Here is a 23,353-nt window from a genome sequence, read left to right as displayed (position 1 = left end):
ACCGCTCCGGGACCAAGACTGGGATTGGCACTGGGAGCACTCCGGGACCAAAAACGGCACCGGCACCGCTCCGACACCGAGACTGAGACCAGGACTGAAAGTGGAACCGGCACTGGCACCGAGACTGGCACCGCTCCGGGATCGAGATCGGCACCGCGACCGGAATCAGCACCGGGAGCGCTCCGGGACCGAGACTGAGACCGAGGCTGAAACAGGGACCGGGATCGGACCCGGAATCGCTCCGGGATCGGCTCCAGGATCGCTCCGGGACCGCCGCGTTCGTTCTGGGGAGTTTTGGCCGCGCCGCCGGGCGGGACTGGGAGGGACGGGGAGGTTGCCCTGGGCCGGGCGGGACCGCCTCGGTTCGCATCGTTCCGAGGCGGCCACCCCGGTCCAGATGATCCCAGTCTCTATGGTTCTGATCCAGATGATCCAGCCTGTGAAATCCCAGTCCATGTGATCCCAGTCCATGTGATCAAGAACTCTCCAAGTTTGATTTACTATCAAACCACATCCCACCCACCCAGCCCCACACAATCCCGATCCCAACATCCGCCCACAAAAATATCCCCAAACCAACTGTACCATTTAGGGTTGTAACCCGTTCATTCTTATCCCATCCCCACTCACGTGGACCACCATGATACCCTGAGGTTGCCAGGTTCAGGTGGCGACTTCTGGGATGTGATTCTTGAGTACTGGTATATCTAACAGTGGCTTCAGACCACGGCCACTCAGCTGGCTCCTGGCCATGGGAGTGTGGCAGGATACAGAGAAGTATTAATAATGTTAACATGGTTATTTTGTTTTCATGTCACTTGAAGTGTCCCCTCGGAGTTCTCCTGCAATAGCAAAACACAGAAAAATCTGCCACCTAAGGGCAGAACATTAAAATGATGGAATTATCCAGCGGGTATTTATCCGATGTTCTTTTCCTAAGGCATCAGATGCTATCCACGCAACTTTATTCAGAGAAGTTTTCAACACAAGTGGTACTTCTCCCACCGTAGGGAGGTCTACCAAAACAGGGTGTCCCGGGTCATGAACTGGATTTTCGGGATCATTTGGTCCTCTTTGTGAGGAGATTAAGCTCAGAGGATTTGGGCAAAAAGCAGTAATTTTGGGGCACCCATTTACCCCCCATCTTTCATTTTCACTTTGCACAGCTTTATGCCACCGGCCATCCCAGCCTCCCTCTTGTGGTTTCAGAAGTCGTTTTAAAAGACCGTTAGTCCTTTCTACAATTCCGTTAGCTTGAGGGTAATAGGGAGTGTGAAAAGTCCATTTTATCCCTTCACCTTTTGCCCATTCCTGTACTACTTTAGCAGTAAAGTGTGACCCATTATCAGATTGAATTTCCTGTGGTTTTGGGAAAGTCCCGAACCATATCTGCAATGCTTTAACAGTGTTTTCCCCTGTAGCCCTTTTAAATGCCTCGGCTTGAACTAATCCAGATGTAATCTCAACCCCCACTAACACAAAATGTTTACCTCCTGATTGCTTAAAGGGACCCATGTAATCTACCTGCCATGCATCCCATAAGCCTTTACCTGTCCTCAAGTGTAGTGGGTCATCCTGTAAAGGATGTCTTTCTAGCCGTTTGCGACGCTGCTCACAGGCTGAAATGCAGGTGTTACACATTTCTCTGGTAACGGGCCAAGCCCGGGCATGAGCTTCCTTGTATAAATCTTTTGTACCTGTGTGTTGTCGTTTTACATGCAGCCATTCTAATAAGTGCTCCCAATCTTCAGTGATTTCATCCTTTTTCAGAGGACTTAATTTTGCTAATTCATCAGCTCTGTTATTCCATTCTCCTGCTGGATTATCATCTGTCTGGTGAGAGGCTACCCACCCTACAGCAAAATTCCCTTGACTTGCAATTTGTAAAATTTCTTGCCACTTTTCTTTCTGCCACACTGGAATTCTGTTAACTTCCCGATCATTCTGTTGCCAGAAAGGCAGCCATTCAGTGCAGCCCTTATATACAGCATAGGAGTCAGTGTAAATACAGACAAGAGAGGTGTTTTGTGCCTCCCTCTGGAAAACACTCCAAACAGCTCTAAGTTCTCCAATTCGGGCACTGCCTTCCCCTTCTGTAATGATCCGCTCTGCAGAAGAAGTGTGCAAAGCTACAGCTCTGTATTTCCACACTTTTCCTTCACGCTTAGCTGAGGCCTCAGTAAACCATGAATGTGCTGTTTGCTCAGGGGAGAAGGGAGGGGCTATTTTAAGAACTGAGGCAGGTTTGTCTTGGCTGCTATTCAGATTCTCTGTGTCTTGTATTGGTAAATTTTTCACAGCGCCTTCAGTAATTGAAAAGATGTTATTAGAATGCTCTATTTGTGCATACCATTTCCTTACTGAGGCTCGTTGTGCTACCCCTTCAGGAGGTGGAGTCCCTGTGATCACTATTTTAATGACTTTAAAGGGACCTCTCAACACAATTGGTTGTTTTCTTGTGATTTTTTTACTTCTATGAGAGCTTGGGTAACAACAAATAAGCCTTTCTCCCAAGTTGTATATCTTTTTTCAGCATCTTTAAAGCCACGGGAGTAGAAGCTAACGGGTCTGATTGGGCCTTCAGGACCCCTTTGCCATATATGTACTGACAATCCTGAGGTAGCAAATCCCCATTCTACCTGAAAAGGATCTGCTGGGTGGATAGGGCCTAGGGCCTGATGAGCTGTGGCTTCAAAAATCAACAATTGTAATGCTTCTTCCTGAGAAGGGCTCCAGTCCCATTTTACTCCCTTTCTCAACAAATCATCAAGAGGTCTGGCAATAATTGAAAAATCTGGAATGTGTTTTCTCCAAAATACCAATAGTCCTAGAGCTTGTTGGAGTTCTTTTCTAGATTCGGGCATCTTGATTTGATCTGAAGAAGTTAGGGTGTCTGGTGGGATGCATGTCATACCTCCTTTCCACCAGATGCCTCAAAATTTCACTTCTTGAGAAGGTTTTTGTATTTTTTCTGAGGGGATCTGCAAACCAAGGCTTTCTAAGTGGGAAATTATTTTCTGTTGAACATCCTCCACTACTTTTTCTTCCCCTCCCACTAAAATATCATCTATGGATTGGTAAACAGCTACAGTGTCAGGTTTAGATAGTTCTTCTAATTCTTGGGCTAAAGCATGGTGGGCTAAAGTGGGGGAGTGTCGCTACCCTTGGGGTAGACGTGTGAAGGTATATTGCTGTCCCTCCCATGTAAAGGCAAAACGGTCCATATCTTCTTGTTGTATGGGTATCATCAAAAACATGTCTTTAACATCTATTGTTGCCATAATAGAGTGAGCTTTTTCCTGAATTGATATTATTAATTCAGCTGTATTTGGGACCGCTGCTGTAAGAGGGTCTGTGTTGGCATTAAGCCGTCTGTAATCAACTGTCAGTCTCCATTTTCCATTGGGTTTTTTAACTGGCCAGATTGGTGAGTTAAAAGCGCTGTGAGTGTTAACAATTACTCCTTGATCTTTCAATTCCTGAATGACTGGCTTGATGCCATCTTTAGCACCAGAGGGTAAAGGATATTGTTTCACAGAAGTGATTTTGCTGAACGGTAGGGAAGGAGCTGTTTGTAGCAGCCTGATGTTAAGGCTGGGAGCTCCGAAAGACCAGAGAAAGCCTTCTGAGTCTTCCCATTGTCTCCCAGCAAGTATATCCATCCCTAACAAACTGTCAGGAATGTTTCCAATGACCATTTGGACAGCTATTGGGTTGTCTTCTCCGGGCAGTGTGAGTTTTACTAGAGCCATACTCATAGACTCTGTAGTTCCCAGGGCATTTAAAACACAACATCGTTTTTTGCTGGGAACAAGCCCACACTTTTGGGCGTGTGTGATTTTCAATGCACTGATTTGGGCCCCTGTGTCCACAACAAAAGTTATTAATATTTGTTTGGGGCCAACTATTGCTGTAATCAATATGTCCCCTGTTCTCGGGTCCTTTGTGAGCTTCCTCAAAAACATCCAGTCTCCGTTTCTTCGCTCACTATCAAGAAACGGAGTTTCTAGTTTAAAGGAGGTTGGTGTGTTTCACTTCCCTGAAGCGGGGAGAGAGCATGCTGTGTCTCATTGCTTAAAACCTGTGTTGGGGAATGTTGTGGCTGGTTGCCCAAGGCTTGTGGAAGAGGAGGTGCACTGGGTTGTTGGTTGGATGATTCCAACACAATAGGTTTGGGACAGGGCCAATTGGAAATTATTTTAGCCAATTTATCATACGGCAATTTATCCATTACTTCTCGTGGCACTCCCCTTTTCAGCCCTAGCAACCACAGCTGCTGCCGGTTGGAAATTTGTTTTCCCTTTTCTCATTTTTCATTAGGAGAAGCAATGTGCCTGACTCCTCTGGGTTTTTCTGGTTTGTCCTCTGAGTACTTCACTGGTCCATATTTTCTACTGTAACTTATTAACTCCTCTGCTACCTCACTCCATGTCCAAAGTTTATGACTGCTGATAGATTGTGTGCTAAGAGCTGTAAAAGGTGAGGAGTCAGTGGAGTCAGTGGAACCAGTTTGATCTCTTGTGTGTCCGAGAAATCTGTCAAGTCTATCTACCGAGGAGATAGATGCTATTGTTTTGGAAGAAGAATTGCTGTTGGTTTAAGAGACTCTGGCAGACCTCGAATTAAAGGGGTCATAATCTCAGGTTTGACAGGCTGTTGCATTGGCGACTCACAGCCAGAGATTCATTTTCTTTCCTGTATCATTTGCAAGCATGCAGCTTTGTGTATGTTTTCTAGGAGTTGGTCTGAGGTGCCGACTCTTGCCAGAGGGTCGCCCGTCTCTAGGGGGTCAAAAAATGACCCAAAAATTCGCTCCAAAAATCAGGATTTCGGAGCCCCAAAATTCCAAAAAATGACCCCAAAATTCTGATTGAAAAATGGGATTTTTGAAGCCCCAAATATACCCAAATTCACCCCAAAATTCCCACCCAAAATCCCCCAAAATTCCCACTAAAATTGAGATTTTTGGAGCCCCCAAATTCCCAAAAATGACCCCAAAATTCCCACTAAAAATTGGAATTTTTAGGAGCCCCAAAATCCCCAACATTCACCCAAAAATTGGAATTTTTGAAGTCCCAAAACCACCAAAATTCACCCCAATATTCCCACAAAAAATTTGGATTTTTAAAGCCCCAAAATCCCCGAAATTCACCCAAAATTCCGACTGAAAATTGGGATTTTTGAAGCCCAAAAATCCCCAAAATTCTCCCCAAAACCCCCCAAAAAACCCCAAACCCCCTCCCAGTACAAACCAGTACAAACCAGTAAAGAAAAACCTCAAACCAGTATAAACCAGTACAAACCAGTACAAACCAGTACAACCAAGTCACCCCAAATCCCTTCCCAGTTTATCTCACTTCATCCCAGTGACCCCTAAACCCCCTCCCAGTACAAACCAGTAAGGAAAACCCCCAAACCAGTACAAACCAGTATAACCCAGTGCAAACCAGTACAAACCAGTAACTCCCAGTATCCCCCAGCGCCAGGCCCTGGCCCTGAGCCGCTCCCTGGAGGCCGCCGAGCGTCGAGAGATCCCAGTTCAAACCAGTACGGACAGGTGAGGGCACTGGGACGGGGACTGGGGGTCACTGGTTTATACTGGGATGGTCTGGGAGTGGGTTTGGGGTCACTGGTTTATACTGGGATGGACTGGGAGTGGGTTTGGGGTCACTGGTTTATACTGGGATGGACTGGGAGTGGGTTTGGGGTCACTGGTTTATACTGGGATGGACTGGGAGTGGGTTTGGGGTCACTGGTTTATACTGGGATGGACTGGGAGTGGGTTTGGGGTCACTGGTTTATACTGGTTTAAACTGGTTTTGGGGTTTCTGGGCGTGGTTTAACCTTTGCCCCTCCCCCCACAGGTAAACGGACCACGCCCCTCATCAGGCCACGCCCCCTTCCCTTATATAGATCGACAACAAGGGCGGGGCAAACTGGGCGGGGCCTGGGGGTTACTGGGTTGTACTGGGAGTGGGAGGGGCCAACGCGGCTCTGACCGCGCCCACTGCGCCGATATGCAAATTTATGTAAATGAGATCAGAAATAAACGCGAATGACGTCACTGACCACGGGGACTGGGAGTTACTGGTTTGTACTGGGAGGGGCCTGGGCGTGGCTCTGACCCCGCCCACCTCACTGACGCGCCAGCCTTATGTAAATTAATGCAAATGAGAGGCGAAATAAACGCGGGTGACGTCATTTGTACGCCGAGGAGCAAAGCGGCGCCGCGGGGCATGACGGGATACACCGAGGCGCAAAGCGGCGCCGCGGGGCATGACGGGATACACCGAGGCGCAAAACGCCGCAGGGCATGACGGGATACACCGAGGCGCAAAGCGGCGCGGGGCATGACGGGATACACCGAGGCGCAAAGCGGCGCGGAGAATGACGGGATACACCGAGGCGCAAAGCGGCGCGGGGCATGACGGGATACACCGAGGCACAAAGCGGCACCGCGGGGCATGACGGGATACACCGAGGCGCAAAGCGACGCGGGGCATGACGGGATACACCGAGGCGCAAAGCGGCGCCGCGGGGAATGACGGGATACACCGAGGCGCAAAGCGGCACCGCGGGGCATGACCGGACACACCGAGGCGCAAAGCGGCGCGGGGCATGACGGGATACCTGCAGTTCCTCTCCTAGAGGAAGGCTCAGCCTGGGACTCATTCCTCTCTCTTCCAAGACACCACTTTAGAAAACTGCAGGATTCCAACCTAACCCTTCCTCCAACACAGAGGCCGGAAGAAAAGATTCAGAATTTCTATCCACCCCCATAGGTTCAGCCATACAGCTGTGGCAAAATGCATCTCTTCTCTGCAGTCTTCTCACGTAAGATTTGTTTCTTTAATAAACCTTTCCTCGCAGGAGCAGTCTTACATCAGTAGGAGATTTGTAATGTTTTAAGTAAATTTATAAACCAAGGGTTTGTAGTTGCACATACAGCAGAGATTCCAGAGGACAGCAGAGCAGACCAAATGCGGCCAGACTGGTGTTTTAAAACTGAGGTCATTGACTGATCCCTGTGATCCACAATCCCAACACCAGGCCACACCTGGTGTTCTTGCCTCTAGAGAAAAGCACACAACCTATTATCTCTGCTGAGCTCATTTGATACCATTTAATACGTATTTATCACACACTCACAAAATGGCAAGTGTGGTTGCATCACTACCACAAAATGTTCTTGGGGATTTACTCAATCATTGATGATTACAGAAATGGTAAGAAGAGAGGCCAAACAATAGGGGGAAAAGGTGGATTTGCCCTACACAGCATCCAAATTCTTAACAACAGGATGGACTTTGCCACTTATTGCTAATGCTAACTCACATAGAAGGAGTTAGAAGTTTGATCTGCAAGACAGTTCACACAAGGCCACAAAAGAAAACAAGCACTTTACATGTTGAATTTCACCCCTGTTTATGAGGTTTTCTCATGATATTTAACTTCAAGTATCAAACACAAATTTTCAAACATACTGGTGAACATCCCTCAGTCCAGAGTCTGTGCCTATTTCTTGCTCTAAGTTAGATGAGCAAACAGATAAAATTGTATCAGCTCCTTTGAACCGACCAATTTCAATTCAATTGTGGTTACAGCATTTCAACGGCGAACAAAAAGCATGCACAGCTGAGTTTCAGAAAATATAAACACTCCACAAAGCAACATTTTCAACTCCAAGAGTGTTTAGTATGACACACTTAACTACCTCCAGTACCTAAGAGATCTGTATTGAAAAATCTGAGACGTGTTACTAATTTTAAGTGGACACTAAAAAACCAAACCCAAACATTAACATGCCACATGTCCTGGCTCTGTTAGCACTGCATTGGCCATAAACACACAATAATTTTGATTCCAAAGATTTCTCAAGGTTTCCTGGGTTTTTGTTGTTCCTACAAGTATCCCAGCTTGTTTTTACTCACTGTACCAGTCTCAGGTTGTAAACACAAGTGGGCTGTGACTCTCCCATGAGCAAGTTTTTTCATGTATTTGCAAAACTGACCGCACGAACGTGGTTACAGCTGCTCACATGCTCTACTGCCTACACACACTGAAATGCCAAACAATTAAGGAAGGCTCCAATGAATTCTCAAGATTTGGGATGTTTTTTAAGAGCTATTTCAAAAAATAACTAAAACCAATATTTGTTGATGCATTTACTACCACGTAATTGTACTAGAGCCCGTTGAAGAGACAAATTTGAGGGGTTTTTTTTAATGCCTTAACTTCATACTTGTACAGCAATCTAAACTGAAAAGCATCAAAATATACCATGTGGAATCACTAGTGCGACAACCAAGCCAAAAACAATCTCTGCTATCAATCTTCAGCAGCCAGCTCCCACTTTTTTACCCTGTTTTAGAAACCATTTCTTCTTACAGAGTCACTGCCAGGCCCTCACTTTGAGTCTACTGTGTTTGACAGATCAGCTACAACATTTTTCTTCTGTAAAACAACAGAACTTAGACCAGATTTTACTCAGCCACAGACTCTGCAAGCTCAGGTGTCGTTGCTTTACACTCACTGTGTCAGGTTCTCCTACCACCAAGCCCGAAGGTGCCACAGTGAAGGAGCTCTGGAACTTGCTGCTCTGATGAAGGCACTTGGTCCAACTGCAGAGTTTCCACTCTGTCTAACTGAAACCTTGACTGATGCCAGCTGCGCCTCATTTGTTCCATCACCAGGTTTTCCTGAAGAGCAGCACTCACCCTCCAAATTTTAGCCCTGTAGGGGACAAAATTAAATTATATAAAAATATACAATGAACATCTATATTATTTATAAACTGAAGCATTTATGATTTATTTAGTGAAACTGTAAAGTTTAGCCCTCTAGGGGCTAAAATTAAGGGGACAACAAGTAGAAAGACAAGAGAAGCACAGTCTGTCCAAGAAATAAAAATAACTCAAGGCCCATCAGGAGTTTGAAAGTTTCCCTCAAATAGTAAAGATCACACAAGCAAAACAGAAGTCTCCAAAGTATCTAACAGAATCATTTTGTAGAGATTACATCAGTACATCCACCATTTAATTAATTCATTAACAGGTGCTAAAACCCCTCCTTTATCTGTCCAAAGACCAATCGTGCACAGAAAAGAGGAACATATGGAAATGAAATAGAGTCTTGCAACAGGCAGGCATGTGGGAGACAGACCTTTTGGGGATCCCGAAGGTGGCAGCACAATTACTAAATTACCTAAGCAAGAGTCAGCCGCCAAAAACTCCTGGGGAAGGACCACGGCCCAGAGCTGCCCCTGCCAGTGTCACATGGGACAGCTGCAGCTTGTTTGGAGGAATACCCAAAGGTGATCCACCCAGAAGGAAAGGGATCCTGCTTTAAGAGAAGTCTCTAGTTCTTAAAGGATTGCTGAAAGTAAGAGTACATTTATTTGTATGTTTTACGCTTAATACTTGCTTGAATACCCCTCCAAAAATGTTGTTAATCTGATAACTAAGAACGTGCCATTAAAAAAAATGGCATGTTTTTGTCTCTTTCTTTCAAAAGTAAAATATTCCTTGTTGTTTAATGGAAAAGCAGGCTCCTCTCCAAACACATCCTGTGAGGCCTTTTCCAGTGAAGCAGTGTGCATAATGATAAATGAAAAAGGGAAAGGTTCTTGCAAGTATTTTTATCTGTAGTATGCAGGGGTTGATCTGTTACACCCAAAAATTATTTTCAACTTAAACAATTCACCTTTGCCAAATCCCTAACTCACTCTAAAACTCTAATAGGTACACACAACATTTCTTGTGAATAAGTTTGCAACAAATCCTACAAGTTCACCCTCAGGAAAGGTGGCAAACACCCCAAGGGAGTATACAACACACAATATACACTCCTTGGAAGCGGAGGGAGTGAGATTTGTCCTTCCTCCTTGTCTTGGTTTGGGAAGACAGGTATCTGCCAGGTAAAATTACAATCAGAGGCTCTTTGGCAAAGATTTGGGAAATAGGAATAGCAGTTCTCTACTAGTATGTAATACAAAGCAAACAAACACAAAATACTCCCCCCCCACCAAACAACTACAGCGTTAATGACAAACGACAACAGTACCAAGAACCTCGAGGGCTTTGTTTCACAAAACCCAGGGCAGTTTGGTTTCGCTGTCCCTGCAGGATCCTCAGAGCACCAAGCTGGAACAGTGGAAAAGTCCCGGGCTGGTCGCTGGGATGGCAGGGTGTCCCGGCAGGCAGGGGCAGGATGTCCCGGCAGCGCAGGGGGTGCAGGGTCACGCTGCAGCAAGAGGAGCAGCGCCGAAGGAGCCGAAGGCGAGGCAGGGCCTGGACCAGCTCCCGCAGGTGGCAGGGAACACTCAGGATTCAGGCTGAACTGGTGATAGTAGATTTCCCAGGACTGGATCCCTTTGGCCACAGTGAAACTCCTCCAGCCAGCAACAGCCGTTCTCTGCTCGGCGTGCTCTGCGGCGGCTGAGATCCTCGAGGAGCGGCAGACACACGTCTCCCCGAACGCCGGAGAAAGAAAAGCACGCAGCTGCCTCAAGCTTTGTCTTTTACCGGCGTTATCTCCCCCTTCCACCTTTGTCCACCTCTTTGTTTCGGTTAAGTAAACCTTTGTTTCCCGATGTTGTCCTGCCACACGTACAGATGTTACCCCAGCACCACGGGGATCAGCTGGATGAAGGGGGATGAAATCCGGGATCATTCCCAACAGTGACGGCGCCTTCCCCCCCCGGGCCAGGATCGAGGCGCTGCCGGAGGAGCGGGAGCAGCACCGGTGCCGGGTGGAGCATCCCGGAATGCCGGAGCCCGGCATCTTCTCCTGGGCCGAGGCAGGGAATGTGGAATGTGGTTAACTGGGAGTTTGGGAATGTGGCGCAGTGGGATGGAGGTTCCCCTGCCCCTCCTCACCATTCCGTGCTGCCCAGAGCCGGAATCCAGCAGGAATCTCACCCTGGTGGTCGCTGTGTCCGTCATCGCTGCCATCGTGGTCATTCTCCTCATCGGATTCAGCGTCTGGAAGCTCCAATCCGGTTCTGCCCAAACCCATCCTGGGGGCTCACCCTGTTCTTCCCCCCCTCCCAAGACTCCTGGAAATCCCCCCATGACCCCACCAGTCCGCCCCCAAATCCTCCTGGGTCCCCCCTAAGCCCCTCACGGGGATTCCTGGGATTGTCCCCATGTCCCCTCCTCCAGGACTCTGGGGTTCCACCCTGACCTGTCTGTGCCCCCCTGGTTTCTTCCACAGCCCCCCCATGATAGTGGGGGCAGGGGCCGAGTGCTGGTGTGCCCCTGCCTGCAGCAGATCCAGGGGTGAGGGAGTTCAGGGGAGCCCTTAGTATTTTGGGTCCCCTGGGAATTGGGGTGACCCTCGGGGTCCCCCAGGATCTCCCTGAACACGCTGACGCTGCCCAGTGAGAAGGTTCAGACCCGGCACGGGGTCCCAGCTCTGTCACCTGCCCTGCCCAGGTACCCCCCAGCTCCTCCCTGGGAACCGCCAATCTCCCCGTGACACCCCAACCTCCCCAGGAACCCCAAAAACATCCCTGGGACCCTCCAAAAACTCCCCAAGATTGCAAACGCCCCGTACGAACCCCCTAAACCCTCTCAGGACATCAAAATTCCCATGGGACCTCCCAACACGCCCCCAAGCCCCCTTGAGAAGGTTTATACTTGGCACGGGGTCCTCATCACCACCATCGGCATCACCCAGGTAGCCCCAGACCCCCCCGGGACCCCCAAACCCTCCCGGGACCCCCAACCCCCCCATGGGGGCTCCACTACCGGAATCAACGGGAGTGGTGTCGCCCTGTCAAGGGGAGTTAAAGCGGCGCCTGACTGTCGGGGGTTCTTAAAGCCGTGATGGTGGGGAGACCCCCAAAAATCCACCCTGGGGGGCACTCTCCCATTTGCTGCACTCGAGGGAGCCCCAGACAATGACGGCTCCTGGGCTGAGCCCCCCACTCAGCCGGGGCTGTGGAGGGAACTGTGGGCGCTGGGACAGGGCTTGGGAGTCCTGGGGTTTACTGGGGGACCCCTACTGGGAACTCCCTTCCCGCTGTCCCACCTCCCCCTATCCCCCCCCTCACCCCTTTCCCATTGTTCCCCCAAACCTCCGCTGCCCCCGGCTCGGTTTGGGGGTGACCCACCCCTTTCCCACCGTGTCCCGGCCCGGCCCCGCTCACCCGAGAGCTCCCGGCCCGCGGCCGCACGGACGGAGGAGGAGGAGGAGGAGGAGGAGGGACAGAGAAGGAGGAAGAGGAGGGATGGAGGAGCTGGAGCCGGCAGAGGAGGCACTGCGTGACTTCAGTGCTCTCTGGATCTGCAGCTCCTTCGCCCCGGGACCATCGCCCCCGTATCCTGCGGGTGACCGGGGAGGGGGAGCGCGCCCCAAATATCCTGGGCGGTTTTTTTGAAGTGGGGAGGGATGTTTGGAGCTCACAGAAAATATATTTATGGCTCCCGGGGCTTTTTTCTGTCGGGGCCGGGCAGCTTGATGTTTGGATCTGGCAGGGCTCCAGAGCTGAGGCGCAGATGCCCCTCAAGGGGACATGGGGGGTCCCCGGGAGGTGTTTTTGGGGGGTCCCGGTGGCGGTGCCGGCAGAGCCCCGGCGGGAGGCGGGTCCCCCCGCGGTGGGGTTGGGCTTCCTTAAGTTGGTGCGTGTCTCTTTGGTGCTGACCCTGCCCGCCAGCTAAACCCTGCGGGCCCCATAGAACCAAAGGTGCCCTGGGAGCCTGCAGGGCCTTGTGGAGCCAGGGGACCGCAGTGACACTGTGGATCTCCTCTCTGCACAACTGTTTTTCAAACTGCAATATCAGTAATTGCTGCCACGCCATAGGCTTAAATAATCCACTCTGTTCACTATTGTTTCAAAGGATGACTTTGATTTCTCCTTGACAATCTGCATCAATTCCTTCTCCCATGACATCAACGCTTTTCAAGGCCAAGCTCCAGTGAGCAGTTCTCAAACCTCCAGTGTCCTGGAGAAATCTGAGTTCCTATTCCTGTATTGATAACTCTCATTTGCTTCTGATTTGTCCTAATTAATTCTAATGCATGAAGGTCCAGCCCTGCAGCCTCTGGGGTGGCCCTGTCAGGGGCCATCACACCCAGAACAATTTCCCCAGAAGTCAAAGTCTCACTGTGCACGGTTGTATTCGCAAATTGGGCGCAGCTGTGCACATCCAAGGGTTTCCATTTCCCCACTGGGTCCATTGTTAAGGGTATGGAGAACATCTGTGGGATGGGTTCTCCATCAGGACAGGTTCCCATCTCCTCATTTTTTCACCTGCTCCTTCAACTGCCCCTTTGTCTGTTTGATGATCCTGCAGCTTGTGAATAGTCTGGTACATGAAAACACCAGCAGTCCAAATCACTGTATTTTCACAGTAACAGACAAAGCATTCCACACCACAGTATCAGCAAACCGCATAAAAATCGCCAATTTCATCCCTTCCTCCTTTATTCCTTGCAAGCAGTCTCACAAAGTTTAGCACTGACATTTGAGTCGTGGCCAATGCTTTTCTGTAGGGTATTTAGTGTCACATCCCTGAGCAGCCAAAGGTGGCAAATCAGTATTGTCAGCATTACTGCACATTATTATTATTGTTTCACATATAAAGATAGAGATATAGATAGAAACATAGATTTAGACATAGTGTAACACGAGGCTGGTGGGTTGGAGACAGACACACCACACAGTATCTTGTTGAGTTCTGACCAACAGCCACAATTTATTGTTCCAAGCTCCCTTTTATGGTGAGTTTGCATTTCCCGGGCTTGGAAAGCCAGCTGGTTGGGAATCTCTGCACTGCCCACATCTCTGGCCAGGGGTGTGTCTGCAGCCAGGGCTTGGCTGGGCTTGGCTGAGCTCTTTGTTCCCCCGGGGACTTCTAGAACAAGCCAGGTCAGCCCAGTTGGGTCTGTTATGATCAGACTCATTGTGCCCAGCTGTGAACCAGCTGGACCCTGCTACATCTCCTGCCTTTGCTTTTATTAAAATGCAGATTGTTTTCCGTTATCCCATTTGCAAGGGCCCTTTTGCAGACAGGGTAACACAAGACAGCATGGGTTTAATTTGAAGGAGGTTTTGACAAACTTAATTCTGCTCAGCCAGTGATGTGTCCCATGTACCACTGGAGCTGCAGCACTCACTCCCAGGAGCTGTCAGGCGAGATCACAATCTTCCGGGCTGGCATGTTACAGGTTAACTGCTTATGGTTCCAAACTACAACTTAACACTAAAACAAGAAAACGTTCAACTTTTAAAACCCTGAGAAAAACCAATTAACAGAATTAACAAGATTAACAATTAACAGAAAAACAATTTGTAAACAGAAAAAACCACTCTGTAAACAGAAAACCAGTTTGTAAACAAACAGAATCCTTAAATGCACCGTCACTCTAAGAGTCCCAGCTCTCCACGAGGTCGGTGAACAAGCTGTTTCCAGCACTGTTCCACACACGGCTCCACACCGTCTGTGGAGGGGCCACCAGGAGAATGCTGCTGGTGGTCTTGGACAGGACGTAAGGTAGGACAGACACGTCGGGCAGGTGCCCAAAGCGTTCCAGTGTCCTTGCAAAGCACTTTGCAAGGCTGTACTGTTAGCAAAACACCATTAGAATTGCTCTTGTGTCACGGAGACAAGACAACTTTTGAAGCATCCGTAGCATTCAACTGTAAACACCTGCGACAACATTTGATAATTAACTGTGCAGTTAGTTCAAAGACAGTGGGTGCCGTCTTTTTTGCTTGATGAGGTGGAAGCATTCATTCTGGAATGTGCAAAGGATCAGGCCAGCGTGGATTCCACTGCCCAATAACACCAGTAGGATGAAAACTAACAATGAGAATAAACACAGTGATCCACACCTCTGGGCATATCCGGTGGACTTGTCTGTTGGTGATAGCTTGCTCTGCTGTTTCAACAGCAGCTTTTGCCTCTAGGATTAATTTTCTGGGGGAAGTTAATTCAGAGTCACCCTTTAGGAGGTCAAATAAAGGTGCTAGTTGAGAGTCAGTCAGTCCTAGGTAAGGTCTGACCCAGTTGATGGTACCCAAGAGTTTTTGTGCATCGTTTAGAGTTAGAATTTTGGTTGGAAATGGAATTGTTTGTGGCTGTATGGTCTGGTTCATTATTTTGAGTCCCCAATATTTCCAGGGTGGTTGCTGCTGCACTTTCTCTGGTGCTACTTGCAGCCCAAGTGGTCTGAACGCTTGCAACAGGCTTGGCTGAATCAGTGAGAGTTCTTTTCTGGTTTGGGTTGCAATCAAAATGTCATCCAGGCCATGGTAACAGTATGCCCCTGGCAACTGTTCTCTCACTGATCAGAGTACCTGAGCAACACCCCACTGACACACTGTGGGGCTGTTTCCCACGCCTTGGGAAAGTTCTTTCCATTGGTAACGTTGCACTGGTGCAGTGTTATTAATAGAAGGCACGGTCAAGGCAAACTTTGGGGTATCATCTGGGGGTAATGGAAGAGTGAAAAAACAGCCCTTTAAGTCCACAATCAGGATGTCCCAGGAGGCAGGCAGCATTGTGGGACATCGATGGCACACCAGGCTGCAATGTGCCCATTCTCTCCATCATGGAATTGGTTTTTCTCAGGTCATGGAGTAACCTCCACTTAGCAGATTTCTTTTTTATAACAAATACTGGGGTGTTCCAAGGGCTCATAGATGGCTCTATGTGTCCTTGAGCCAGTTGTTCCTGTACCAGGGTTTTTAGGGCATCTAAGTCTCTCCTTTTCAAGAGACCACTGTGGTACCCACTCAGGCTGAGTAGTGAGCCATTTCAGAGCCAGTGTGGGGTACTTTACACCCTCTAATACAGTGGCCCCTGTCAAAAATCTGTTCCCACCTCAGCCCACTCCAGAGCCAGAGAACTCTAGGGAAGGGCTTCCCATCCGGGAATTTCGGATAGGACTGATTCCTCACCTTTAGATTTAAAAAGTGTCATTTTGTGCTGATCCGGCCAAGCTATGCCAATTTTGTTTTCGCAGTGGGCAGGCTCAGCACCAAGGACACAGACACCACCTGAAGGAATCAGTGAAATTTACTACAGTTCAAAGCAGCAAAGGAGCACAGAAGGAGCAGCTCAGCAATGCAGCCAGCCGTCACTACCACGGATTGCCCGCAGTGATTGAGAAAGATCCATCACCAGTTACCCTCAGCCTTTCCCATCACCCACACCCACACAGCAGCTGGGGAAGCTGTCACAGCCAAGGACTGCAGAGCCTCTCCCGGACACTGGGAATTCCTGCAGCTGCCTCCAGCCACAGCTGAGGCTCCAGCCTGGCTGGGAGAGGGCCCAGCTCTGACAGTGCTGAATAAACACACTGACAGCACTTCTGGAGTGGGAACTTCTGGATTCATCCTCCTCTTGGGTTCCTCCCAAAGCCTGGCCAAGGCCAAGGAGGAACCAAGGGAGGTGACTTTGACCATCCAGCCCCAAACGAGGCCAGATGTCAGATTTCATGGCCTTGTCTGGCTTCTAAATACAGAAAAGTCAATACATGTTTTACTAATGAGTGGATACATTAAACACAACGCTAATGATCATGCATATTTCCATAATGAGCAGATACAAAGATAACCTTTGGCTGGAAGGTCCATCCAGAGGCCACCTTTGGCTCAGGGCCGCTTGTTCAGGCCTCACTCAGGCCTCCTGTCCCGGCCTTGACGCTTCAGGGACATGGTTGAGTGCTGGGCTTGGCACTGCTGGGTGACTGGCTGGACTGGATGAGCTCAGAGGTCTTTTCCAACAGAAACGATTCTCTAATTCCAGGATTCTATCAGCTGGATTCAGCTAGATCCATGTTAGCAGCATTCATTTGCTCAGAAAGTTTTCTCTTGCTCAGCTCCTGTGGTCTAAGGCTTCAGTTCCTTCAGCTCCCGGTGCTAAGCTGCTCATGCTGAGACAACTCAGAGAGAAGAATACAGTTCATCTAATTCCTTCTGGAACACAGACAGGGTAGGGTGTGCAAACAGGAGCATTGTTTGGTGTCCCCTCCTCTCTGCCCTTCACGCCTTTCAGCGCTTAGAAACAGCCGAGAGCTTTCTCCAAGAGTGCAATGAAGCAGCTGTTCCTGCTCCCAGGTCCGGCTCTCTCCAGTCTCTGACCTTGCCTGCTTTTGCCCCTCTTGCTGTGCCCTCTGTTCCCCCGGGGCTCGGTGGCTGCTGCCCAGGACTGTGGAAGTGGCACAGATCCAGGGGTCGAGACCCTCCTCTCTCTGCCCTTGCAGCTGCCTGCTCACAGCAGCCTTTTCCATCTGGAAGCTCCACGTGGAGAGGGAGTCCTCACCTCTGTTCCTTGCACAACCCCCAGGAGCCCAGGGCTGCCATCTCAAGTCCCTGCGGGCCCTGAGGGCACCCGGGTGCCTCAGGCTGCTGTGACACCACTGCCCACGGGAGGGAACAGTGGCGGGGGCTGTGCTCAAAGTCAGCTCCATGTGCTGCTGCTGCTGCTGCTGCTGCTGCTGTGGGGGTCGTTTGTCCAGCCCTGCCCCAGACTGAGGGATCGGATCCAGGCCCTGCTGCTGCTCCCTGGGGATCAGGCACAGTTTGGTTGTCGCCGTCAGGGCCAGCAGAAGCCGTGGCCGGAGCAGCGGGTGCTGACAGTGCCCCAGGGCCCGGGGCCGGAGGTGTTCCTGTGCTGGGGGCTGGCCGGAGCTGCCCCTTGTTCTCCCTCTGCCTCCCGCAGAGCTGGGCCGGGCACAAGTGGGGCAGCACAGCAAACAGGGAGCCTGCCAGTCTCTTCCAGCCCTGTCTGCTCAGAGTTTGGGCCTTGGAGCTGCAGGTGGACACAGGCAGCTGCTCCTGCTCCCTCTGTGTGTCCCCGTGTTCAGCAGTGCTGCTCCATCAGTCTGTGCCCAGCAACGGGGAAAAGCCTCAGCCCTGCAGGGCCAGTGGGAAGGGAGCTGCTCCATAAAGGAACAGGGAGCAAAGGAAACACATTCTTTAGGATGTGTTTTCTGTTTAAAAAAAAAAAAAGGAAGAAAAAAAAGAGAAAAGAGAAAACCGGAAAAAATACAAAAGATGAAAACTGCCCCAAAACCGTGTAGTTAAAAGTCTTCCATAAGTGTGGATTAAAAAGATGTAAGTGATGTTTTGAAATGAGAAGTCAGTTACTTTGTAAATGTGCTCATGGCAAGGATTCAACAGCTGCATTCTTTTGCAGATTTTGGAATTATTTTCTAATATGAAGTAAATTTAAACTTAAAGCAATAGGAAATTGAAAGATGGATTGTGCACGACTGCATCTTGAGTGTAAAACTTTGGCAGTTTGAAACTTGGAGCAAAAGTGTTGCAAATGAAAGTTTTAAATCCCAATGGATTGTGTGACAGCAGTTTTTCCTATACTATGTGTAGCAGCCCAAGGATTTCATCAGTGGGGTGGTGGGTGCTTTTAGCTTTGTCCTGTGCCACTCTGGGATGTCATGAAACAGGACTTCACCTGCCACCAGCCCGCGTTTCCCTCTGCCACCCCAGCTCCGTGGACCTTGTGTCCCCCAAAGCAGACACAAAGTTTTCCTGCTGCTCTCCCTTTGCACAAATCCACAGAGAGCTGGGATTGTTCCAAGTCTTGTCTCTCCATTGTGCCATATTCCTAAAGAACCAGCATCCCATCGCGATGAATACAGCGAGTTACACTGATGGTTGTCAGCTCCATTTCCTGCCTAGAAATCCTGAAACTGCTTCTAAATGCTGCTCTCCTCAGCTCTTAGACACCTACTCACACAAAGCTGGGAAAAAAATCCCCTGGCTTCCAGCTTACAAGTGAGCCAAAGTTAGAGCTCTGTGGAAAATCTCTATCCATCCCTATCCTTTTAATACATCTGTATGTGGGGTGTGCATGGATGTGTCTTGTATAGAAAGGAAGGAGTGCACAAGGACCGTGCCTGACACTTTCCCTCTCTGTGTTCATTCCATACCCATGGGTACAAAGACATTATGGAAACCCTGGCGCAGACAGAGCCTTCTGTGCATGGATACAGAGACATCCAAGAGCCCCTTGGTCATCCTGCTGGAAGGACGACAAAAAGGGAGTGGGAACTCAGCAGTGAGGAGAGCTGAGGGCTGGAGAGCAGCTCTGAATGACACTAAAATGTCTCTGGGCCTCTGAGACATTGCTACTCTTCAGCCAGTGAAAGTCACTAAGCCTGGGACTCAGTCTTCCTCATGCTGAGGGGCACCAAGGAAGGCAACAGTGTGATGGAGACTGGCATGGGCTGGGAACTCACTGGGGAAAAATAGAGAGCATTGTGAAGGAAAAGGCAGGTGGAGTACAGAACTGTTCAGAGAAGAGCTGAGCTACAGCTTGAGCAAGCTTAAAAATGTCATTTGGGGCCATCCCAGATTGATTTCATTTCAGAAGGTATTGAAGAAGTTTATTTTTTGGGCGGTATCATGTTTTCTCTTGGAGATGTACACTCTGCAAACTTGAGCCGCATTGCCAAAATGCTCAAGGCAAGTCTCTGCTGCAGGGCACACCGTTTCTTCTTTGGCTGATTCCGGCCCGGTGCTGAGCCCAGCAGAGCCCTGGCAGAGCCCAGAGCAGCCTCAGCACCCGCAGAGCCCGGCTGCAAGGACAGAAACCAGAAACCGCCCGTCAGCTGAAGGCTCCTGTGCCCTTGTCCCAGCCGCCCGCGGTGCCCAGGCCACGCTGGCCGTGCTCAGGGCTGGGCCCAAAGCTGCCCATCACTGCTGGCAGGACGTGTGCCCAGCCTGCAGCCAGCCACGGCGCATCCAGCCCTCAGCAGCTGCCCAGAGCAAGATGCTCCTGTGCTGGCTGCCATCTCCCAAAAGCTCTTACCCCACCCGTGCCAAGAAGACGGGGACCCACCTCACGCCATCCGCCGCGGGAAGAAAAGCTGCTCCCAAACCACGTCCTCAGCCTTCTCCAAGGGCGCGGCCCATCCACGCCACAGATGGTCCCAAGCACTTCCCAATCCAGACTGGACACCACCTAGAACACTTCCTTTAGAAAAACAAACAACAAATTAACAGACAAAAAGGGGAAACAAGGGAAAAGTTAAAAGATGTGATCTCTGTCAGGGACTTGAGGAAGGGCCAATTCTGACATGCTTGGGAAAAACCCACCCACCAGTGAGGGAAGCCCATGCTTTCACTCTTCCCCCCTGCACTGCCCCCCAAAATAATGGTGATCCCAAAGCAAACAAGGGCAGTGGAGCAGCCCAAGCCCTTCCTTGCCTGCAAAGCAAAGCAGCCCATGGACAGGCTCTGGAGTCCCACCTCTGCTCCCACCTGGGGGGTTTGTTTGTGTCGGGCTGGCTGCCCCAGCCCCAGCCCAGGGCACGGTGGGTGGTGGGGGCTGTTGGCAGGGCCAGGAGCCAACTCCCATTTCGTAACCACCCCAGCCTGTGCCCCCAGCCCTGCCAAAAAGCAGCTTGGCAGCCCACTGAACAATCAGTTGGACCTGCCCCAGCAAAGGGAGGAACCTGTGGTTCCTGGACAGGCCGTGCAATGCCCAAATCTGGGAGCATCCCCCTGTGCGTGGACTCATCTGCAAATTGGCTGTGGAGCCTGGCTTTGAAGAAGGTGCCAGAATCGAAGTCAGTCATCTTCAGCTTTGTGGTGGCCAGGTCCCAGAAGAGGTTTTCATCCTGGATGTTGTCCTTGCTGTCTCCAGCAGCAGCAGCCCCACCTTGTCCAGCTTCTCCAGGGGCTCCTTCTTGTTCCCTGGGGGTGAGACCAGGCTCTCAGGGCTCTGCCCAGGGCCCCAGCTGTCAGTGAACCAGGACAAGCAAAACCAGCCTGGATGGCAGCCACCAGTGCTGGGCAGAGCAGCTCGGCTCCAGCATGAGGGCTGCCTGTGCCCATCCCATGAGCCCTGCGCAGTGACACAGGCAGGACAAAAAGTCTGGGTTGCTCTGCTTCTGATCGCCGAGGCATGTGTGCAGCTGGAACTCACCAGGGCCCTGCATCAAAGTGTGCCTGTGGCTCTCTCCCTTCTTCTACGGCAGATGAGTATCCTGCATCCAAGGATCACAGAACAGGTCTTCTAATGAGGGCCTGTCCAAGGAGTGCACTGATAAACACCACCTGATCAGATCTTGGCAATCTGGGGAGAGAAACCAGAAGCCACCAGTCAGTTGGAGAAAGCTCCTGTCCCACTATTCCCATGCCCAGGCCATGCTGCATGTGCTCAGAGCGGGGCCCAAACTTTCCCACCAATTCCCTGTTTTGGAGGAGATCAGGAGAGCAGGACATGTGCCACCTCCTCAGCAGCTGCCAAAGCAGGATGCTCACAAGCCAACTGCTGTTTCCCAGCACTGGTATTCCCCCCGTGCCCAGAGATGAGCATCCACCTTGAGAGAGCTGTTGTGGCAGGGAGAGCTGATGGTCCCAGCTGATCTTCTGACCCCTCCTGAAAGGGTGTTCTCCACAGACCATCTGGTGCAGCAGGATGCCCAGGGACCAGATGGTAGCTGGCTCGCCATAGTACCAGCCACAGTGGGTCCATTCCGGGGGGCTGTAGGACGGTGTTCCTATGGAATACAGATGGAGTTCATCAGGGGGATGCTGCTGCTCCCAGAGCCTGGCCCCAGCATCCCTGGGCATGTGGGGGCCGCACCAGTGGCACGGGGGGTGACCTGCTGCTCTCTCACCAGCACCAGTGACTTGTTTACAAACTCAGGGTTGGAAAAAAAGCTACTAGTGTCAGAAGGGGGCAGCGGAAGCCGTGGCAAGGCCTGGCCATGACATCCAAAGGAAAAACCCACTCAGCGCCGGGGAAAAACCATGCCCTCATCCTCCCTGACTGCATTGCCCCAAAAAACATTATGAAGCCAGGGCAAATAAGGCAGGCAGAGCGGCCCAAGCCCATTCTTGCCTGCACACCAAACTGGCTGCTGCACTGCTTCTAGCCCCCGCTTCTCTGCTACTCTCACCCACAGGTGTTTTTGTCGAGCTGCCTGCCCCAACCCCAGCACCAGTCCTGGGCAGAGTGGCTGGCAAAGGCTGCCAGCAGGGCTGGAAGCTGGCCCCCCACACACCCCTGCTCAAAAGCCACTTGGCTGAAGACTCAGTGCTGTGTCTGGCAGCAAAAGGGAGAGTCCCTGCTGCCACACCCAGGCTGGGCCATGAGATGCTGGGACCGGGAGCACCCCCCTGCGTGGGCTCACCTGCAAATTGAGTGTATGCTGTCTTTTGCAGGTAGGTGCCACAGCCAAAGTCAATCAATTTGGCCTGCCCGGTAGCCAGGTCAACCAAGATGTTCTGGGGTTTGATGTCCCTGTGCAGGACCCCGCAGCTGGTGCAGTGCCGCACAGCTTCCAGGACCTGGCGGAACAGCTCCCGCGCCACCTCCTCGGACAGGAACCTCCGTGCCCGAATGAAATGCTGGAGGTCCTGACACCGCTCCGGGCGCTCCAGCACCATCACGATGTCGTTGGAGAGCTCCACCCACTCCAGCAGCTGGACCACACCAGGGAAGCCAGTGGAGACCCTGTCCAGCAGCACGATCTCCAGCGGTGCGCTGGTGCCGTTGGGCTGTGGGAGGACCACGATGCCGTCAGTGGGGCTGAGGCCCTGCCAGGGGTGGGGAAGCGCTCACCCTGCCCGGGATGTTCTGCACCCTCCGCTGGCCCCACGCCCGCTCTCCCTCGAGGCGTCCTGGCGGATTCCACCCTGCCGGGCCTCGGCTCGTCCCCGCCCGGCACGCCCCGGCTTCTCCCGCTGGCCCCCGCTCACTCACCAGCTCTCCCCAGTGCCGGACGCGGTTCCGTGGCACCCTTTTGATGGCCACCTGCAAGGCAAGGGGAGCAGCGGGCTGAGCTCACCGCCCGCCCTGCCCAGCCCCATCCTCTTCCTCCTCCTCCGCCCTTCTCCTCCTCCTCCTGCACCCCCTCCTCCTGCGCCCGCCGCTCACCGGGGCGCCATCCGAAAGCCGCGTCGCCGCGAAGACAGTTCCGAAGCCGCCGCGCCCCAGCAGCGAACCCAGCCGGTACAGCTCCTGGAGGCCCCGCTGCGCCTTCCCTGCCGGTGAGACGCGGCTGTCAGCGCTCGGCCTGGGGCCAGGAACGGCCCCTGAGCGCCCCTCAACCACCCCAGGCCGGGCATCCCCAGGCGTTCGCTCCTGGGAAGGCGACACTGGCGGCTCGGGGCCGGCGGCCGCGCTGGCCAGCGGCGGAGCTCGGGCCGGGGAAGGCGCAGCGCAGGCGGCGGGAGCGGCCGCGCCGCGTGTGTCCGCGGGGCCCGGGAGGGGCCGGGGCCGGGCTCGGAACAGGCGGAGGCAAAGCGCGGCGATACTGTCCCTGGCCCAGGCACCGATCCCCGCCCAGCACCGCCATCGCCAGGACAGCCAGAGGCGGGCGGAGGCGAGAGCGCGGTGGGAGGCCCGGGGGCGGGGACGGGGCAGCC

The 23,353-nt window shown here is 51.7% G+C and overlaps 1 protein-coding gene across 1 annotated transcript; it reads right to left on the bottom strand.

Annotated features, from left to right (window-relative positions):
• Positions 1 to 20,911: 20,911 nt before the first annotated feature.
• Positions 20,912 to 22,940, bottom strand: LOC136303929 (serine/threonine-protein kinase pim-1-like; the record flags this gene model as incomplete). The annotated part of the gene is made up of 5 exons (XM_066207631.1): positions 20,912 to 21,053; positions 21,301 to 21,480; positions 22,117 to 22,483; positions 22,689 to 22,739; positions 22,863 to 22,940. Coding segments are annotated over 5 exons (783 nt in total), but the record flags the coding sequence as incomplete, so codon positions are not given.
• Positions 22,941 to 23,353: the final 413 nt, after the last annotated feature.

The sequence above is a fragment of the Chamaea fasciata genome, unplaced genomic scaffold (genome assembly GCF_029207755.1).
Source record: "Chamaea fasciata isolate MVZ Bird 193981 ecotype frontalis unplaced genomic scaffold, bChaFas1.0.hap1 SCAF_43, whole genome shotgun sequence".
Lineage (NCBI taxonomy): Eukaryota > Metazoa > Chordata > Aves > Passeriformes > Sylviidae > Chamaea > Chamaea fasciata.
The sequence above is the reverse complement of the archived record's forward strand: the minus strand, read 5'-3'. Positions and strand labels throughout refer to the sequence as shown.